Source organism: Oncorhynchus clarkii, chromosome 27, assembly GCF_045791955.1.
Source record: "Oncorhynchus clarkii lewisi isolate Uvic-CL-2024 chromosome 27, UVic_Ocla_1.0, whole genome shotgun sequence".
Lineage (NCBI taxonomy): Eukaryota > Metazoa > Chordata > Actinopteri > Salmoniformes > Salmonidae > Oncorhynchus > Oncorhynchus clarkii.
The window spans coordinates 32795673-32814569 of record NC_092173.1 but is presented as its reverse complement, the minus strand read 5'-3'; the positions used below and the strand labels follow the sequence as shown (position 1 = coordinate 32814569).

Below are 18897 nucleotides of genomic sequence, written 5' to 3'. Positions count from 1 at the left end.
AGGTGTCTGGTTAGAGAGGGTTGAATTTAGATGAGAGGTGTCTGGTTAGAAAGGGTTGAATCTAGGTGAGAGGTGTCTGGTTAGAGAGGGTTGAATCTAGGTGAGAGGTGTCTGGTTAGAGAGGGTTGAATCTAGGTGAGAGGTGTCTGGTTAGAGAGGGTTGAATCTAGGTGAGAGGTGTCTGGTTAGAGAGGGTTGAATCTAGGTGAGAGGTGTCTGGTTAGAGAGGGTTGAATCTAGGTGAGAGGTGTCTGGTTAGAGAGGGTTGAATCTAGGTGAGAGGTGTCTGGTTAGAGAGGGTTGAATCTAGGTGAGAGGTGTCTGGTTAGAGAAGGTTGAATCTAGGTGAGAGGTAAACAAAATAATAGTGACTGGAGACACTGAGTGAGTCGCTATGGGAACGCTGGGACTAAAGCCAGGCTGGCTGCATTGACTGAGAGTGATTAGAGGTCTGAACCTGGCCTCCCCACAAAGACAGATCCCTCCACCAGCAGGCTAGCCTGTTAATGAGAGGAGACTCCTAGAGGAGACACCAGCCAGCATAAATGATACACTGCCAGGAGCCAACAGCCCAGAGCCAAGAGGCAAGCCAGGCTCCTGGAGAAGATGAGTCACCACAGAGTCTCCAACTCTGACAGGAGCACAGAGACCGGGCCAGACTTGGAACACAGTCTGATCAAAACTCCACAGACCTCAATATGTACTTTAGACACTTAAATACAGCTCATGTATATTATTATGTGTTTATTCAAACCCCTACATGTCTATGTGCCAAGGTGTGACAATACCACCAAGATGCCTCCAAGATCTAAGACTGGGAGTCACTGATTGGCGGAACTCACCGTCAGTGACCTCCAGCAGGGCCTTGGTGATGACAGAGCCAGCGATGTTGAGGGCCTGGCAGCTGTAGTAGCCCACGTCTGAGCGCTCTGCATCTGTGATAGTCAGGTCCCCCGTCTGGGAGACGGAGACGCGACTAGACGGCTGGGGGGGCTGGTAGGAGAAGAGCAGGTTCTAGAGGAGGGAGAGGAGAGAAGAAAGGACAGATATAGACAGAGAAGAGAGGAGACAGGACAGATATAGACAGAGAAGAGAGAGCACAGGCCAGATATAGACAGAGAAGAGAGAAGAGGACGGATATAGACAGAGAAGAGAGAAGACAGGCCAGATATAGACAGAGAAGAGAGAAGACAGGCCATACATATACAGAGAAGAGAGAAGACAGGCCAGTTATAGACAGAGAAGAGATAAGACAGGCCAGATATAGACAAAGAAAAAAGAAGACAGGACAGATAGACAGAGAAGAGAGAAGACAGAGAAGAGAGGAGACAGAACAGATATAGACAGAGAAGAGAGAAGACAGGCCAGATATAGACAAAGAAAGGAGAAGACAGGACAGATAGACAGAGAAGAGAGGAGAGAGGAGACAGAACAGATATAGACAGAGAAGAGAGAAGACAGGCCAGATATAGACAGAGAAGAGATGAGACAGGATGGGTATAGACAGAGAAGAGAGAAGACAGAATGGATATAGGCAGAGAATAGAGAAGACAGGACAGATATAGACAGAGAAGAGAGAAGACGGGATGGATATAGACAGAGAAGAGAATAGACAGGACAGATATCGACAGAGAAGAGAGAAGACAGAATGGATATACACAGAGAAGAGAGAAGACAGAACGGATATAGACAGAGAAGAGAGAATACAGGCCAGATATAGACAGAGAAGAGAGAAGACAGGACAGATAGACAGAGAAGAGAGAAGAGAGGACAGATATAGACAGAGAAGAGAGAAGACAGGACAGATAGACAGAGAAGAGAGAAGACAGGCCAGATATAGACAGAGAAGAGAGAAGACAGAGAAGAGAGAAGACAGGACAGATATAAACAGAGAAGAGAGAAGACAGGACGGATATAGACAGAGAAGAGATAAGACAGAACGGATATAGACAGAGAAGAGAGAAGACAGGACGGATAGACAGAGAAGAGAGAAGACAGGACAAATAGACAGAGAAGAGAGAAGACAGAACAGATATAGACAGAGAAGAAGACAGAACAGATATATTCAGAGAAGAGAGAAGACAGGCCGGATATAGACAGAGAAGAGAGAAGACAGGCCAGATATAGACAGAGAAGAGAGAAGACAGGACAGATATAGACAGAGAAGAGAGAAGACAGGCCAGATATAGACAGAGAAGAGAGAAGACAGAGAAGAGAGAAGACAGGACAGATATAGACAGAGAAGAGAGAAGACAGAGAAGAGAGAAGACAGGCCAGATATAGACAGAGAAGAGAGAAGACAGAGAAGAGAGAAGACAGAGAAGAGAGAAGACAGGACAGATATAGACAGAGAAGAGAGAAGACAGGCCAGATATAGACAGAGAAGAGAGAAGACAGAGAAGAGAGAAGACAGGACAGATATAGACAGAGAAGAGAGAAGACAGGACACATATAGAGAAGCTGATCAGATAAAGACAGTAGTCTACGGAAGACCTGAAGGGTGATGGAATGGAACGGTCCAATTGAAGCATCAGTGTGAAGGTCAGTGAAGTTCACTGATTGTATGGCTGGTTTTATAGGTGCAATCATAAAATGTGTAAAGAGCATATGGGAATATCAAATAATAAAAGAATGAAGACTATGATTTACTACTTGGTTGTCTTTCTTTTTTGTTCCATAAGCATTCCTCAACATGTGCTCATGTTGGGTTCCTGGTGTACTGTAGGTCCCCCAGAGCCTCTCACCTGGCTGCCCTCTCTCTGCCAGAAGATAGCAGGTTGAGGGTTTCCTGTTGCCTCACACTGAAAGGTGACGGTCCTCCCCACCGCCACCACCTGGTTCCTGGGCCGCACCACAAACACAGGGGGCACTAGAGGACAGGCATGGGGACAGTTAGCTAACATACTGACACAGCATCGCATATCACATAACATCAGACAGAGATATCAGACATTACAATTAATATCCTGGTCTGGCTCATTTGAATGGAAAACAAAGGAATTTGAATGTTACAGTTATGGGCTCTGTATTCAAATGAGCTGTGGTTAAGGATTCAGGTTGTCTCTGTTTAGAGTAGACTTTTCTGGTTGCTCGTATGTGGACTGAAAGTCAGTCCAATCCATAATGCAGGCTGTGTATATATTAACAGCTAATGAATAGAGAAAACAGGAGTGTGGCCCCATGTGGGTCTCTGCATTAGCATGGGCAAGGACACAGACCAATAATATTTACATGGACATGGGGGATAAATGAGCCATCTGTAGGAGCATCCTGGACCAGGCCCAGCCATCTTAATGACAAACTGTTTCAGAGTGAAGCGCTGTGTTACCTCCCAACGTCACACACAGTGACACCGGGCCTCGCTGTGCTAATAGGCCTGTGTGGAGGGACACAGCCTGAATGCTGAGGGCCAGCGGCCGTGTGAATTACGCCTTCATCTCTGAGGACAGCAGGTACGGAACAGAATATTACTACGCCCCAAACATCTTAACGCTGATACGGACCACGTAATACATCCATTAAAGAAATATGCAGCCTGTCACTCCACATTCAGACACAATTTGTCCACAGTTAAAATGGGATATTTGGTAATACATAAAGCAACACAACAAGGTGTAGAAAAATCATATAATGAAATGATTTGGTTTTACCTTGGATTACAGATTTTTACCCATTAATGTCCTTTTGTCACTGTTGCCATTGACAAGTGAAACATGAGTGCTGATTGGTGGGTGGAGGGTGATGGGAGGAGGATGGAGAGGGGTGGTGCTGTGACAGCTTCCTGTCTCTGTCAGGGCGTCAGGGTGAATAGGTGACAGGTGACATTTCAACTTACCAGAAAGGACTGGAAGGAAACAGAAAGACGACAGAACAACACACAAGGCCAGAGATGAATAAATAAATCATAAACAACACCATGAAATAGATGAACATGACACAAAGACAACAGATAAGGAAGGCAACAATAGGATGTTTCATGGGTCAAAATAATAATGGCATTGTCACTGAATGAATTTGAGACATGGCATGTGGGGCCAGTCCAGTGGGAACTGAAGCACATTGGTGACTCATTACATTATGTCAAAATAATGCAAACAACCAATGAATAGCAACAACAAACACGTAGACACTTTTCAACAGTACATCATGACGTACATCATTACACCCAGACACTTTTCAACAGTACATCATGACGTACATCATTACACCCAGACACTTTTCAACAGTACATCATGACGTACATCATTACACCCAGACACTTTTCAACAGTACATCATGACGTACATCATTACACCCAGACACTTTTCAACAGTACATCATGACGTACATCATTACACCCAGACACTTTTCAACAGTACATCATGACGTACATCATTACACCCAGACACTTTTCAACAGTACTCTCATCATGACGTTGTTCAAAGCGTCTGTGATTACCCATGTCTCCTCAGGAGCACATATTAAAAAGAAACATGAACATCTAAACAAAAACATCATTTTAAGAAAACCAAAACAGATGTTGAAAAGTGTTTATTCTCCAACCAGGTTGAATGAAGATGTAGGTGAGCCTCTCTCCTCTCCTCTCCTCTCCTCTCCTCTCCTCTCCTCTCCTCTCCTCTCCTCTCCTCTCCTCTCCTCTCCTCTCCTCTTCTCTTCTATTCTCATCCTCTCCTCTCCTCCCCTCCCCTCCTCCCCTCTTTCTCCCCTCCCCATTCCTCACCTCTCCTCTCCTCTCCTCACCTCCCCTCCCTTGTCCCCTCCTTCTCCCCTCCCCATTCCTCACGTCACCTCACCTCTCCTCTCCTCTCTCTCCTCTTCTCTTCTCTTCTCTTCTCTTCTCTTCTCTTCTCCTCCCCTCATCTCCTCTCCTCTCCTCTCCTCACCTCCCCTCCCTTGTCCCCTCCTTCTCCCCTCCCCATTCCTCACCTCATCCTCTCCTCTCCTCTCCTCTCTTCTCTTCTCTTCTCTTCTCTTCTCTTCTCTTCTCTTCTCTTCTCTTCTCTTCTCTTCTCTTCTCTATCTCTTGACTAATGAGGTTTTAGAGTCTCCTGAGGGCCAGCAACATCGCACAGCCCCTCTCCAACCACTAAGGGTATAGCCTTGCATATGGACAACTATGCCATAAAAACACAAGGTGAATGTTAACTGTCACTCTCTGGCCATAAATCTTCCCCAGCCAATCAGAAACCTTATCTAATCTGTCTGCCTCAAACGGCCCCCACAGAAAGATAACGCTGTCACTCAGAGTAATGATCCTTCCCCACCTATCACATGCTGTAAAATGCAGATAATCCTTACTTCAAAAGGTTCCAGAGGAAGAGGGTATCTGTGTGTCGGACCAAGGAGGAATCGCTGTATCTCACACACACACGAGCACAAGCACTCGCATGCACACACCCACCCATACACCTACACAAGACCACATTCAGCACACACACCCATAAAGATACACACCCTCACTCACCTCCATTCATATGTGTCTAAGCCTTTAATGAGGTAACCCTACCTCTACCATGCTGCTGTGATCACAGTGGTGGACCTGGAACCAGGGGGGAGAGGTCAGCTCGAAGCCTGTCTGGGTCACAACTGTGTTGGGGATAGGAAGCCATGCAGTGCTGGGGCGTGTGTGTGTTTGTGTGTGTCAGGCTCTATCTGTGTTGTGATCAGAGGGAGTTGGGGGGAGGGGACCAGAGAGCAGTGTAGCCCCCTGCCCACTGTTGTGTGCCAGGAACCCGTGTAGAGTGGTTCATAGGGATTGGAGTAGAGGCCTGCTGCTGTTCATAGGGATTGGAGTAGGCCTGCTGCTGTTCATAGGGATTGGAGTAGGCCTGCTGCTGTTCATAGGGATTGGAGTAGGCCTGCTGCTGTTCATAGGGATTGGAGTAGGCCTGCTGCTGTTCATAGGGATTGGAGTAGGCCTGCTGCTGTTCATAGGGATTGGAGTAGGCCTGCTGCTGTTCATAGGGATTGGAGTAGGCCTGCTGCTGTTCATAGGGATTGGAGTAGGCCTGCTGCTGTTCATAGGGATTGGAGTAGAGGCCTGCTGCTGTTCATAGGGATTGGAGTAGGCCTGCTGCTGTTCATAGGGATTGGAGTAGAGGCCTGCTGCTGTTCATAGGGATTGGAGTAGAGGCCTGCTGCTGTTCATAGGGATTGGAGTAGGCCTGCTGCTGTTCATAGGGATTGGAGTAGGCCTGCTGCTGTTCATAGGGATTGGAGTAGGCCTGCTGCTGTTCATAGGGATTGGAGTAGGCCTGCTGCTGTTCATAGGGATTGGAGTAGGCCTGCTGCTGTTCATAGGGATTGGAGTAGGCCTGCTGCTGTTCATAGGGATTGGAGTAGAGGCCTGCTGCTGTTCATAGGGATTGGAGTAGGCCTGCTGCTGTTCATAGGGATTGGAGTAGGCCTGCTGCTGTTCATAGGGAATGGAGTAGGCCTGCTGCTGTTCATAGGGATTGGAGTAGGCCTGCTGCTGTTCATAGGGATTGGAGTAGAGGCCTGCTGCTGTTCATAGGGATTGGAGTAGGCCTGCTGCTGTTCATAGGGCTCATATTAGCGCTGGGAGAGAAATACATGCTAAGTCTGATTAATAGGAGATCCCACTAGGAGGACTGTGTGTGTGTTAGCGTGTGTGTAGGTCTGTAAACTCTCATTCACTGGCTGCTTAGGCCTGCCCTGATACTCCACAACAAGCCCATAAGCAGGCTGTATGTGCATTGGCATGCTGTAACCATCACAAGGCTGTATGTGATTATTATGGAAAACAGAAAGGAATCCTTCTATTTGGTTACATTTGTAACATGATTAAGATTGATATGATGTTGATATTTATAGGAGAAAAAAAGATTCCTGACTGTGTGGCCTGGTAGAGAGAGAAGCAGTGAGAGTATTGGGACTGTGTGGCCTGGTAGAGAGAGAAGCAGTGAGAGTATTGACTGTGTGGTCTGGTAGAGAGAGAAGCAGTGAGAGTATTGACTGTGTGATCTGGTAGAGAGAGACAGTGAGAGTATTGACTGTGTGGCCTGGTAGAGAGAGAAGCAGTGAGAGTATTGAGACTGTGTGGTCTGGTAGAGAGAGAAGCAGTGAGAGTATTGACTGTGTGGTCTGGTAGAGAGAGACAGTGAGAGTATTGATACTGTGTGGTCTGGTAGAGAGAGTCAGTGAGAGTATTGATACTGTGTGATCTGGTAGAGAGAGACAGTGAGAGTATTGATACTGTGTGGCCTGGTAGAGAGAGAAGCAGTGAGAGTATTGACTGTGTGGTCTGGTAGAGAGAGACAGTGAGAGTATTGACTGTGTGGTCTGGTAGAGAGAGTCAGTGAGAGTATTGAGACTGTGTGGTCTGGTAGAGAGAGAGACAGTGAGAGTATTGACTGTGTGGCCTGGTAGAGAGAGAAGCAGTGAGAGTATTGACTGTGTGGTCTGGTAGAGAGAGAAGCAGTGAGAGTATTGACTGTGTGGCCTGGTAGAGAGAGAAGCAGTGAGAGTATTGACGGTGTGGTCTGGTAGAGAGAGACAGTGAGAGTATTGACTGTGTGGTCTGGTAGAGAGAGAAGCAGTGAGAGTATTGACTGTGTGGTCTGGTAGAGAGAGACAGTGAGAGTATTGACTGTGTGGTCTGGTAGAGAGAGAAGCAGTGAGAGTATTGACTGTGTGGTCTGGTAGAGAGAGACAGTGAGAGTATTGACTGTGTGGTCTGGTAGAGAGAGACAGTGAGAGTATTGACTGTGTGGTCTGGTAGAGAGAGACAGTGAGAGTATTGACTGTGTATTCTGGCGTCTAACAGCTTGTTTTGGGTCTACAGTATATCATCATCCTGCTTACTTTATTCATATGAGAACAGCTGATTAGGAAAAGGCTCTGCTGTGCACATTGTAGTGGGTGTATGACGTAGGTTCCCCTTTCTAACTCTCTCTGGTACTTTAGGCAACACTTCTCCCATTCCAGTCCCTTTCCATGGGTTGTTAGTAAAGCCACTCTTGGGGCTTCCATTCCATTCAAGTCCTTTCCACAAATAAATCACAACTAATGGCAAAATGACCAGCGAAGAGAAGCCCACTGGTCCTCTGCATTGTTTTACCAGTGATACTAGAATACAGTATTCCCATTCTAATGTTGAATATCCCCATATCCCCATGTAGTTTCCTTAACAAAACACAAACACCACCACAGAACCATAATGTCTATATCTGATATCTCAGTACTGAATGACTAAAGCTACACATTCTGATCTGGTGTAGATGAATGATTTTACAATGAAACAGTAAATCTAACCAAGCCCATGGCCTGGCCGTTTATGTGTTTCTTACATCAATAAATGGAATATTTGACTTGACGTGTTTATATGTCCAGAGGAGGTGTAACAGACAGGCAAACACGTGTGTAAAACAATAATTCACTGATTAAGTTAGTAATGAGAGCAGAGCAGTGAGAAAGACAAATATCTCTGGGCGCCACGGCACAATGCTGACATTGTTCACTGAGGATCTGGCCATTAGAGGTGTGAAGAACAAAACCTCTGTCTGTCCATTCTGGAATGAATGGGCCAAACAAACCAGCACATAACTCTTTTAAGATTTCACTTAAGAGTCGTGATAAATTATTTAAACACTTTCGATTCAAGCAAAAACGATTAAAATGAATATACTGTTCACATAACATACTGTAATCACACAAATATTGAATCATGTTTCATGCTACAGCTCGCAATACTGTGATGCTGTGAACTTTCCTTCTCGATGCAAGCCATGTTTAAATGGCCCTTCAGTACCCTCATCTGGGAGTTACTGGCAGAGCATTGAATTATCAGAACATTTACATGAATTCCACATAGAAGCAGACAATCTGATTTACTCCAGTGTAACACACCCTCTGAGCCAACCATTCACTACCACTGAAATTACATTAAACCAGCGGCAACTGTCCAAGAAATCTTACGCAATGCATCAGCAACCTTCCTATCCTGACTGTTGTTAAAAAACATGTTACTTGTGCCTTAATCTATCCCTTTGTGTTTCTTCCCCCATCTTGTGGTCCTCAGTGATCTGATGGGACACACATGATTCTAGAGTCGATAACACGTATGACAGATCAGTCATTCCATGTGCTAGCTCTCCTGACAAGCATCAGGCCGGTTGCAAATACGACATGATGAAAATCTGCCACTGTTCTGCTTCTCTTTTTTCTCTCTCTCTCTTTCATTTGCCATCTACTCCTGTCTTGCCCTATTCAGACCTACAATTACCCAGCTTTTCATTCCTTAAGCTTGCCCATGTCCTGCAATTAGGAGCATACCATTTCCTGGCTTGGACGGTGGCCTGCTTGTCTTTAACTAGCTATCCTCTCTCCTTCCCTCCATCAGTGTCCAGGCCCTCCCTGGTCTCTCTGCCATCCGAGCTGGCCTCACCATGTCCCTGGCCAGGCTGACTGGAGATCAGAGATCAGTGCCAGAGGCTCTGTGACTCACACCCCACACTAAATGAAGCTTGGTATGGAGAGCTAAGGCTAAGGTTTTTTATATTTTCATATATAACTACGGTCTAGAGTTTTCCTGATGGTATTATATGGTAGGGAAGAACTGGCTGTATGGAGGGCTTCATCGAGAGGTCAGAAAGGGCTCGGTAAAATGAGGACCGGGCTTGGTAAAATGAGGCTTTGATCCTATCGGCACAAACAAACCACAGTCACACATCTGTTGATTTCATTACTTTTTTTGTGAGATACCTTACCACGTCTTGCATGCCTCCTCTAATACAGGCTCTTACCTCATCCTGCATGCTTCCTCTAATACAGGGTCTTACCTCATCCTGCATGCCTCCTCTAATACAGTGTCTAACCTCATCCTGCATGCCTCCTCTAATACAGGGTCTTACCTCATCCTGCATGCCTCCTCTAATATAGGGTCTAACCTCATCCTGCATGCCTCCTCTAATACAGGGTCTAACCTCATCCTGCATGCCTCCTCTAATACAGGGTCTAATACAGGGTCTAACCTCATCCTGCATGCTTCCTCTACTACAGGGTCTAACCTCATCCGGCATGCCTCCTCTAATACAGGGTCTAACCTCATCCTGCATGCCTCCTCTAATACAGGGTCTAACCTCATCCTGCATGCTTCCTCTAATACAGGGTCTTTCCTCCTCCTGCATGCCTCCTCTAACACAGGGTCTAACCTCATCCTGCATGCTTCCTCTAATACAGGGTCTTACCTCATCCTCCATGTTTCCTCTAATACAGGGTCTTACCTCATCCTGCATGCTTCCTCTAATACATGTATAGCATGTGAGATATTATGCTGCCCCCCCCCCCACACACACACACACCCTCCACCCCCTATCTATCTCATCCAGCCTCAATTCCCATCTTGTTCTGCTCCAGTGTTGAGTCACTTCAACCCCTTAATTATACACCTCCCCACCCTCCTTACCCCATCCCCCATCCCCTGTGCACTGAACCACCTTCTATCCCCTACCCCCTTTCCTCCTCCTCCCCGGCACCCCAATATTCCCATTACCTTGTTGTTAAATGACCCCAGTGTTCCCCCTGCTTGCCTCCCAGGAGGGTTTAGGGTTGGGGGGATCCAGGCCCCCTTGTTCTACTGAATGACTCCTTTCTGAGTGTTCACACTCTGTGACCAGCTGCTTTCTATTCTCACTGTGTTAGTAGGATGTACAATGGAGAGAGACACACAGAGGCTTCTCACAGGCCTACCACTGATACAGCATCTTAAACATGACCAGAGAGCTGCCTCTAAAGGAATGTCCTTGCTCCTAGGGGTGCCGCAAATGGAATTGATTATCATTGAGCTCCCATGTGTAAAGTGTAAGAGGATCTATGGATTTTCAGATGACCTTTATTAGAAATCAATCAGCTAATTGAGAGAGAACGAGTGAAAGTAATAACCTTTCAGGCTCCAGAATTGGGTGTATAATAGCAGTGCGGTTGAGCTAAATTACATCTAAGGTGCAAGAAACATATGGAACAATCAATATACCTTTCAGCAATAGAGGCTCAACAACAGGGCTAAGTACCGTAACAATGTACAATATTTTCAAGATAACTGGTGCATTGGCCTCTCCTTGGTAAACATGTACAGCAGAGTTAGCCCAACTCGGTCCTCAGGACCCCAAAGGGTGCACGTTTTGGTTTTTGCCCTAGCACTACACAGCTGATTCAAATAAACAATTAATCATCAAGCTTTGATCATTTGAATCAGCTGTGTAGTGTTAGGGCAAAAAAACTAAACGTGCACCCCTTGGTGTCCCGAGGACCAAGTTTGGGAAATGGTGATGTAAAGTATTTTACTAGAGTAAGTAATATAGTTGTGTGGTCTTACCGTGGACGGTGAGGGTGGCCGACGCCTCCGCCCTGCCCACCATGTTCTCTGCCACGCAGGTGTAAGAACCCATGTCTGCAGAGGTCAGACGACGGATCTTCAGGGTGTGGTCCTCACGGATCTCATATCTGGAATACACACAGGTAGTCAGTCAAACGCGCACACACACACACACACGCACGCACGCACACACACACACACACACACACACACACACACACACACACTCATACCTTACTGTAAATGTACACATGCTGATCATCAGACAGACAAAAGGGAGTGAGGGATGAAATAGAGCGATATAGGGATTGTGCTGTAATAAAGGTGGCCAGAAGATGAGTCATACAGTACATACCTTCCCTTAGGCAGCTCTCCGTCCTCTTTCCTCCAGCGGACAGTGGGAACCGGGTCGCCCCGGGCCTCACACCTGAACTCCACGCTCTGGTCCACCAGCACCACCTGGCTGCCGGGACGCTTCACAAAGCTGGGTCGCTCTGCAGAGAGAGATGACATAGCACGGGACTATTCAGTACTTGGTCTACAGTGTGTCAGTACACTGTATCTGCAGTTATACAGGATAGTATAGAATAGTATAGTATAATATACAGTGCCCTCTTGAATTGTTGGTGCCCTTGGTAAATATGAACTAAAAAGGCTGTGAAAAAATGTCAGTTGTTTATCAGCTTGACCTTACATTCAAAATATCATATGCATCTAACCTTTAGTTGAGTTACAATTGTTCAAAGAAAAAAAAGAAACATTACTGGCACCCCTAGAAATTCTGATGAACAAAACAATCAAATTGATGTGTATTCCGATTAAGATTTCTGTGAACTCTTAAGTGGTCCAGCCATGACTTCCTGTTTCACTGGGGTATAAAAATGAGGTGACACACAGGCTAAACCCCCTTACTCATCCATCAACATCGGAAAGGCCATATTGACCTTCACAAATCAGGAAATTGCTATAAAAAGAGAGATATCTACACGGCTGAAAAAACACATCTCCACTATTAGGGCAATAACTATGACATTTTCAACAACTGGAGCTGTGACGAACCTGCCTGGAAGAGACACAAGTGTATTTTGCCTCCACACACAGTGAGAAGGATGTTTCAAGTGGCAAACAAATATCCAAGGATCACAGTTGGAGAATTGCAGAAATTGTTTACATCTTGGGGTCACCAATTCTCCAAAACTACAATTAGACGACACCTTCATGCCAACAATTTATTTGTAAGGGTTGCCAGAAGAAAGACACTGCTGTCCCCAAACCACAAATGTAAACATGTGGAGTTTGATACATGTCATTGGACCTTTCATTGGAACCAGGATCTATGGTCTGATGAGACTAAAATAGAGCTTTTTGGCAACAAACACCAGAGGTTGGTGTAAAAAGCCATGGTCATGGTCATGCAGAAGAGCCATGGTCATGCAGAAGAGCCATGGTCATGCAGAAGAGCCATGGTCATGCAGAAGAGCCATGGTCATGCAGAAGAGCCATGGTCATGGTCATGCAGAAGAGTCATGGTCATGGTCATGCAGAAGAGCCATGGTCATGGTCATGCAGAAGAGCCATGGTCATGCAGAAGAGTCATGGTCATGGTCATGCAGAAGAGCCATGGTCATGCAGAAGAGCCATGGTCATGCAGAAGAGCCATGGTCATGGTCATGCAGAAGAGCCATGGTCATGCAGAAGAGTCATGGTCATGGTCATGCAGAAGAGCCATGGTCATGGTCATGCAGAAGAGCCATGGTCATGGTCATGCAGAAGAGTCATGGTCATGCAGAAGAGTCATGGTCATGGTCATGCAGAAGAGCCATGGTCATGCAGAAGAGTCATGGTCATGCAGAAGAGTCATGGTCATGGTCATGCAGAAGAGTCATGGTCATGGTCATGCAGAAGAGTCATGGTCATGGTCATGCAGAAGTAAAATAATCCCTACTGGTGGTGGACATGTGAAGTATGGTGGTGGACCTGTGAAGTATGGTGGTGGACCTGTGAAGTATGGTGGTGGACCTGTGAAGTATATAGGTGGACCTGAAGTACGGAGGTGGTTCTGTGAAGTACGGAGGTGGTTCTGTGAAGTATGGTGGTGGACCTGTGAAGTATGGTGGTGGATCTGTGAAGTATGGTGGTGGATCTGTGAAGTACGGCAGTGGTTCTGTGAAGTATGGTGGTGGATCTGTGATGTTGTGGTGCTGTTTAACTTCCAAAGGCCCTGGGAACATTGTTAGGATACATGGCATCATGGGCTTCATCAATAACCAGGAGAGTTTAGGCCAAAACTGTGTCGTAGTTGGATCATCTGGCAGGACAATGATCCAAAGCACACTCCCAAATCCACACAAAACATTTTTTCATTGACTATAGAATCAAGCTTTTGCAATGGTCATTCCAGTCCCCAAAACACGATTGAAAAGCTATGGGGTGAATTCTGGAGAGTTTATGTATGGAGGAATGATCTCAACTCCCTTCCCGTGTTCTCCCACCTCATCAAGCATTATAGGAGACGACTCAGAGCTATTATCTAGGCAAATGGAGGATGTGCTCTCCCACCTCATCAAACATTATAGGAGACAACTCAGAGCTGTTACCTAGGCAAATGGAGGATGTGCTCTCCCACCTCATAAAACATTATGAGGGAGGATGTGGGAGGATGTGCTCTCCCACCTCATCAAACATTATAGGAGACAACTCAGAGCTGTTACCTAGGCAAATGGAGGATGTGCTCTCCCACCTCATCAAACATTATAGGAGATGACTCAGAGCTGTTATCTTGGCAAAGGGAGGATGTGCTCTCCCACCTCATCAAACATTATAGGAGACGACTCAGAGCTGTTATCTTGGCAAAGGGAGGATGTGCTCTCCCACCTCATCAAACATTATAGGAGACGACTCAGAGCTGTTATCTTGGCAAAGGGAGGATGTGCTCTCCCACCTCATCAAACATTATAGGAGACGACTCAGAGCTGTTATCTTGGCAAAGGGAGGATGTGCTCTCCCACCTCATCAAACATTATAGGAGACGACTCAGAGCTGTTATCTTGGCAAATGGAGGATGTGCTCTCCCACCTCATCAAACATTATAGGAGACGACTCAGAGCTGTTATCTTGGCAAAGGGAGGATGTGCTCTCCCACCTCAACAAACATTATAGGAGACGACTCAGAGCTGTTATCTTGGCAAAGGGAGGATGTGCTCTCCCACCTCAACAAACATTATAGGAGACGACTCAGAGCTGTTATCTTGGCAAAGGGAGGATGTGCTCTCCCACCTCATCAAACATTATAGGAGACGACTCAGAGCTGTTATCTTGGCAAAGGGAGGATGTGCTCTCCCACCTCATCAAACATTATAGGAGACGACTCAGAGCTGTTATCTTGGCAAAGGGAGGATGTGCTCTCCCACCTCATCAAACATTATAGGAGACGACTCAGAGCTGTTATCTTGGCAAAGGGAGGATGTGCTCTCCCACCTCATCAAACATTATAGGAGACGACTCAGAGCTGTTATCTTGGCAAAGGGAGGATGTGCTCTCCCACCTCATCAAACATTATAGGAGACGACTCAGAGCTGTTATCTTGGCAAAGGGAGGATGTGCTCTCCCACCTCATCAAACATTATAGGAGACGACTCAGAGCTGTTATCTTGGCAAAGGGAGGATGTGCTCTCCCACCTCATCAAACATTATAGGAGACGACTCAGAGCTGTTATCTTGGCAAAGGGAGGATGTGCTCTCCCACCTCATCAAACATTATAGGAGACGACTCAGAGCTGTTATCTTGGCAAAGGGAGGATGTGCTCTCCCACCTCATCAAACATTATAGGAGACGACTCAGAGCTGTTATCTTGGCAAAGGGAGGATGTGCTCTCCCACCTCATCAAACATTATAGGAGACGACTCAGAGCTGTTATCTTGGCAAAGGGAGGATGTGCTCTCCCACCTCATCAAACATTATAGGAGACGACTCAGAGCTGTTATCTTGGCAAAGGGAGGATGTGCTCTCCCACCTCATCAAACATTATAGGAGACGACTCAGAGCTGTTATCTTGGCAAAGGGAGGATGTGCTCTCCCACCTCATCAAACATTATAGGAGACGACTCAGAGCTGTTATCTTGGCAAAGGGAGGATGTGCTCTCCCACCTCATCAAACATTATAGGAGACGACTCAGAGCTGTTATCTTGGCAAAGGGAGGATGTGCTCTCCCACCTCATCAAACATTATAGGAGACGACTCAGAGCTGTTATCTTGGCAAAGGGAGGATGTGCTCTCCCACCTCATCAAACATTATAGGAGACGACTCAGAGCTGTTATCTTGGCAAAGGGAGGATGTGCTCTCCCACCTCATCAAACATTATAGGAGACGACTCAGAGCTGTTATCTTGGCAAAGGGAGGATGTGCTCTCCCACCTCATCAAACATTATAGGAGACGACTCAGAGCTGTTATCTTGGCAAAGGGAGGATGTGCTCTCCCACCTCATCAAACATTATAGGAGACGACTCAGAGCTGTTATCTTGGCAAAGGGAGGATGTGCTCTCCCACCTCATCAAACATTATAGGAGACGACTCAGAGCTGTTATCTTGGCAAAGGGAGGATGTGCTCTCCCACCTCATCAAACATTATAGGAGACGACTCAGAGCTGTTATCTTGGCAAAGGGAGGATGTGCTCTCCCACCTCATCAAACATTATAGGAGACGACTCAGAGCTGTTATCTTGGCAAAGGGAGGATGTGCTCTCCCACCTCATCAAACATTATAGGAGACGACTCAGAGCTGTTATCTTGGCAAAGGGAGGATGTGCTCTCCCACCTCATCAAACATTATAGGAGACGACTCAGAGCTGTTATCTTGGCAAAGGGAGGATGTGCTCTCCCACCTCAACAAACATTATAGGAGACGACTCAGAGCTGTTATCTTGGCAAAGGGAGGATGTGCTCTCCCACCTCATCAAACATTATAGGAGACGACTCAGAGCTGTTATCTTGGCAAATGGAGGATGTGCTCTCCCACCTCAACAAACATTATAGGAGACGACTCAGAGCTGTTACCTTGGCAAAGGGAGGATGTGCTCTCCCACCTCAACAAACATTATAGGAGACGACTCAGAGCTGTTATCTTGGCAAAGGGAGGATGTGCTCTCCCACCTCATCAAACATTATAGGAGACGACTCAGAGCTGTTATCTTGGCAAAGGGAGGATGTGCTCTCCCACCTCATCAAACATTATAGGAGACGACTCAGAGCTGTTATCTTGGCAAAGGGAGGATGTGCTCTCCCACCTCATCAAACATTATAGGAGACGACTCAGAGCTGTTATCTTGGCAAAGGGAGGATGTGCTCTCCCACCTCATCAAACATTATAGGAGACGACTCAGAGCTGTTATCTTGGCAAAGGGAGGATGTGCTCTCCCACCTCATCAAACATTATAGGAGACGACTCAGAGCTGTTATCTTGGCAAAGGGAGGATGTGCTCTCCCACCTCATCAAACATTATAGGAGACGACTCAGAGCTGTTATCTTGGCAAAGGGAGGATGTGCTCTCCCACCTCATCAAACATTATAGGAGACGACTCAGAGCTGTTATCTTGGCAAATGGAGGATGTGCTCTCCCACCTCAACAAACATTATAGGAGACGACTCAGAGCTGTTACCTTGGCAAAGGGAGGATGTGCTCTCCCACCTCAACAAACATTATAGGAGACGACTCAGAGCTGTTATCTTGGCAAAGGGAGGATGTGCTCTCCCACCTCATCAAACATTATAGGAGACGACTCAGAGCTGTTATCTTGGCAAAGGGAGGATGTGCTCTCCCACCTCATCAAACATTATAGGAGACGACTCAGAGCTGTTATCTTGGCAAAGGGAGGATGTGCTCTCCCACCTCATCAAACATTATAGGAGACGACTCAGAGCTGTTATCTTGGCAAAGGGAGGATGTGCTCTCCCACCTCATCAAACATTATAGGAGACGACTCAGAGCTGTTATCTTGGCAAAGGGAGGATGTGCTCTCCCACCTCATCAAACATTATAGGAGACGACTCAGAGCTGTTATCTTGGCAAAGGGAGGATGTGCTCTCCCACCTCATCAAACATTATAGGAGACGACTCAGAGCTGTTATCTTGGCAAAGGGAGGATGTGCTCTCCCACCTCATCAAACATTATAGGAGACGACTCAGAGCTGTTATCTTGGCAAAGGGAGGATGTGCACAAAGTTCTAAATGAAAGGTTGCCAATCATTGTGATTACAATTATTTTTCTTTTGAACAATTTTAACTCAATTAAAGGTTAAATTCATATGATATTTTGAGTGTAATATCAAGCTGATAAACATCAAGAACATTTTTTCACAGCCTTTTTTTGTTCAGGTGTACCTAGGGTGCGAATAATTTGCGAGGGCACTGTTGTAGAGTTAATTATAGTATATTATAGACTGAGTATACCAAATATTAAGAACACACTTCTAATATTGAGTTGCACCCCATGTGGACTCCAATGCTTCCCACAGTTGTCAAGTTGGTTGGATGTCCTTTGGGTGGTGGACCATTCTTGATACACACAGGAAACTGTTGAGCATCGTTGCAGCTTTGACACAAACCGGTGCGCCTGGCACCTACTACCAAACCCCGTTCAAAGGCACTTACATTTTTTGTCTTGCCCATTCACCCTCTGAATGGCACACATACACAATCCATGTCTCAGTTATCTAAAAATCCTTCTTTAACCCGTCTCCTCCCCTTCATCTACACTGATTCAAGTGGATTTAGCAAGTGACATCAATAAGGGATCATAGTTTCACCTGGATTCACCTGGTCAGTCTGTCATGGAAAGAGCAGGTATTCTTAATGTGATGTATACTCAGTGTAGTATAGTATAGTGTAACATAGCATAGTATAGTGTAACATAGCATGGCATAGTATAGCATAGTACAGCATAGCATAGTATAACATTGCATAGTATAGCATGGCATAGTATAGCATAGTAAAGCATAGTATAGTATAGTATAGCATAGTATAGTATAGTATAGCATATCATATTATATAATTGAATAGTATAGTATAGCATAGTATAGCATGGCATACTATAGCATAGTACAGCATAGTATAGTATAGTATAGCATAGTATAGCATAGTATAGCATGGCATAGCATAGTACAGCATAGTATAGTATAGCATAGCATATTATATCATTGAATAGTAAAGCATAGCATAGTATAACATAGCATAGTATAGTATAGTATAGTATAGCATAGTATAACATAGCATAGTATCGTATAGTATAGCATAGCATAGCATATTATATCATTGAATAGTACAGCATAGCATAGTATAACATTGCATAGTATAGCATGGCATAGTATAGCATAGTAAAGCATAGTATAGTATAGCATATTATATCATTGAATAGTATAGTACAGCATAGTATAGCATGGCATAGTATAGCATAGTAAAGCATGGTATAGTATAGCATATTATATCATTGAATAGTATAGTACAGCATAGTATAGCATGGCATAGTATAGCATAGTACAGCATAGTATAGTATAGTATAGCAT

General features: G+C 45.6%; 1 protein-coding gene across 1 annotated transcript in view; it reads right to left on the bottom strand.

The window, feature by feature from the left end:
• LOC139385488 (roundabout homolog 1-like) overlaps positions 1-18897 on the bottom strand; it is a 400054-nt gene that overhangs the window by 112863 nt on the left and 268294 nt on the right. Inside the window, exons 6-10 of the mRNA XM_071130588.1 lie at positions 11691-11829; positions 11336-11463; positions 3836-3844; positions 2745-2869; positions 843-1014 (exon numbers count right to left, since the gene is read on the bottom strand). Of these exons, the coding sequence (XP_070986689.1) occupies positions 843-1014; positions 2745-2869; positions 3836-3844; positions 11336-11463; positions 11691-11829 (573 nt within the window). The remainder of the gene's footprint in view (positions 1-842; positions 1015-2744; positions 2870-3835; positions 3845-11335; positions 11464-11690; positions 11830-18897) is intronic.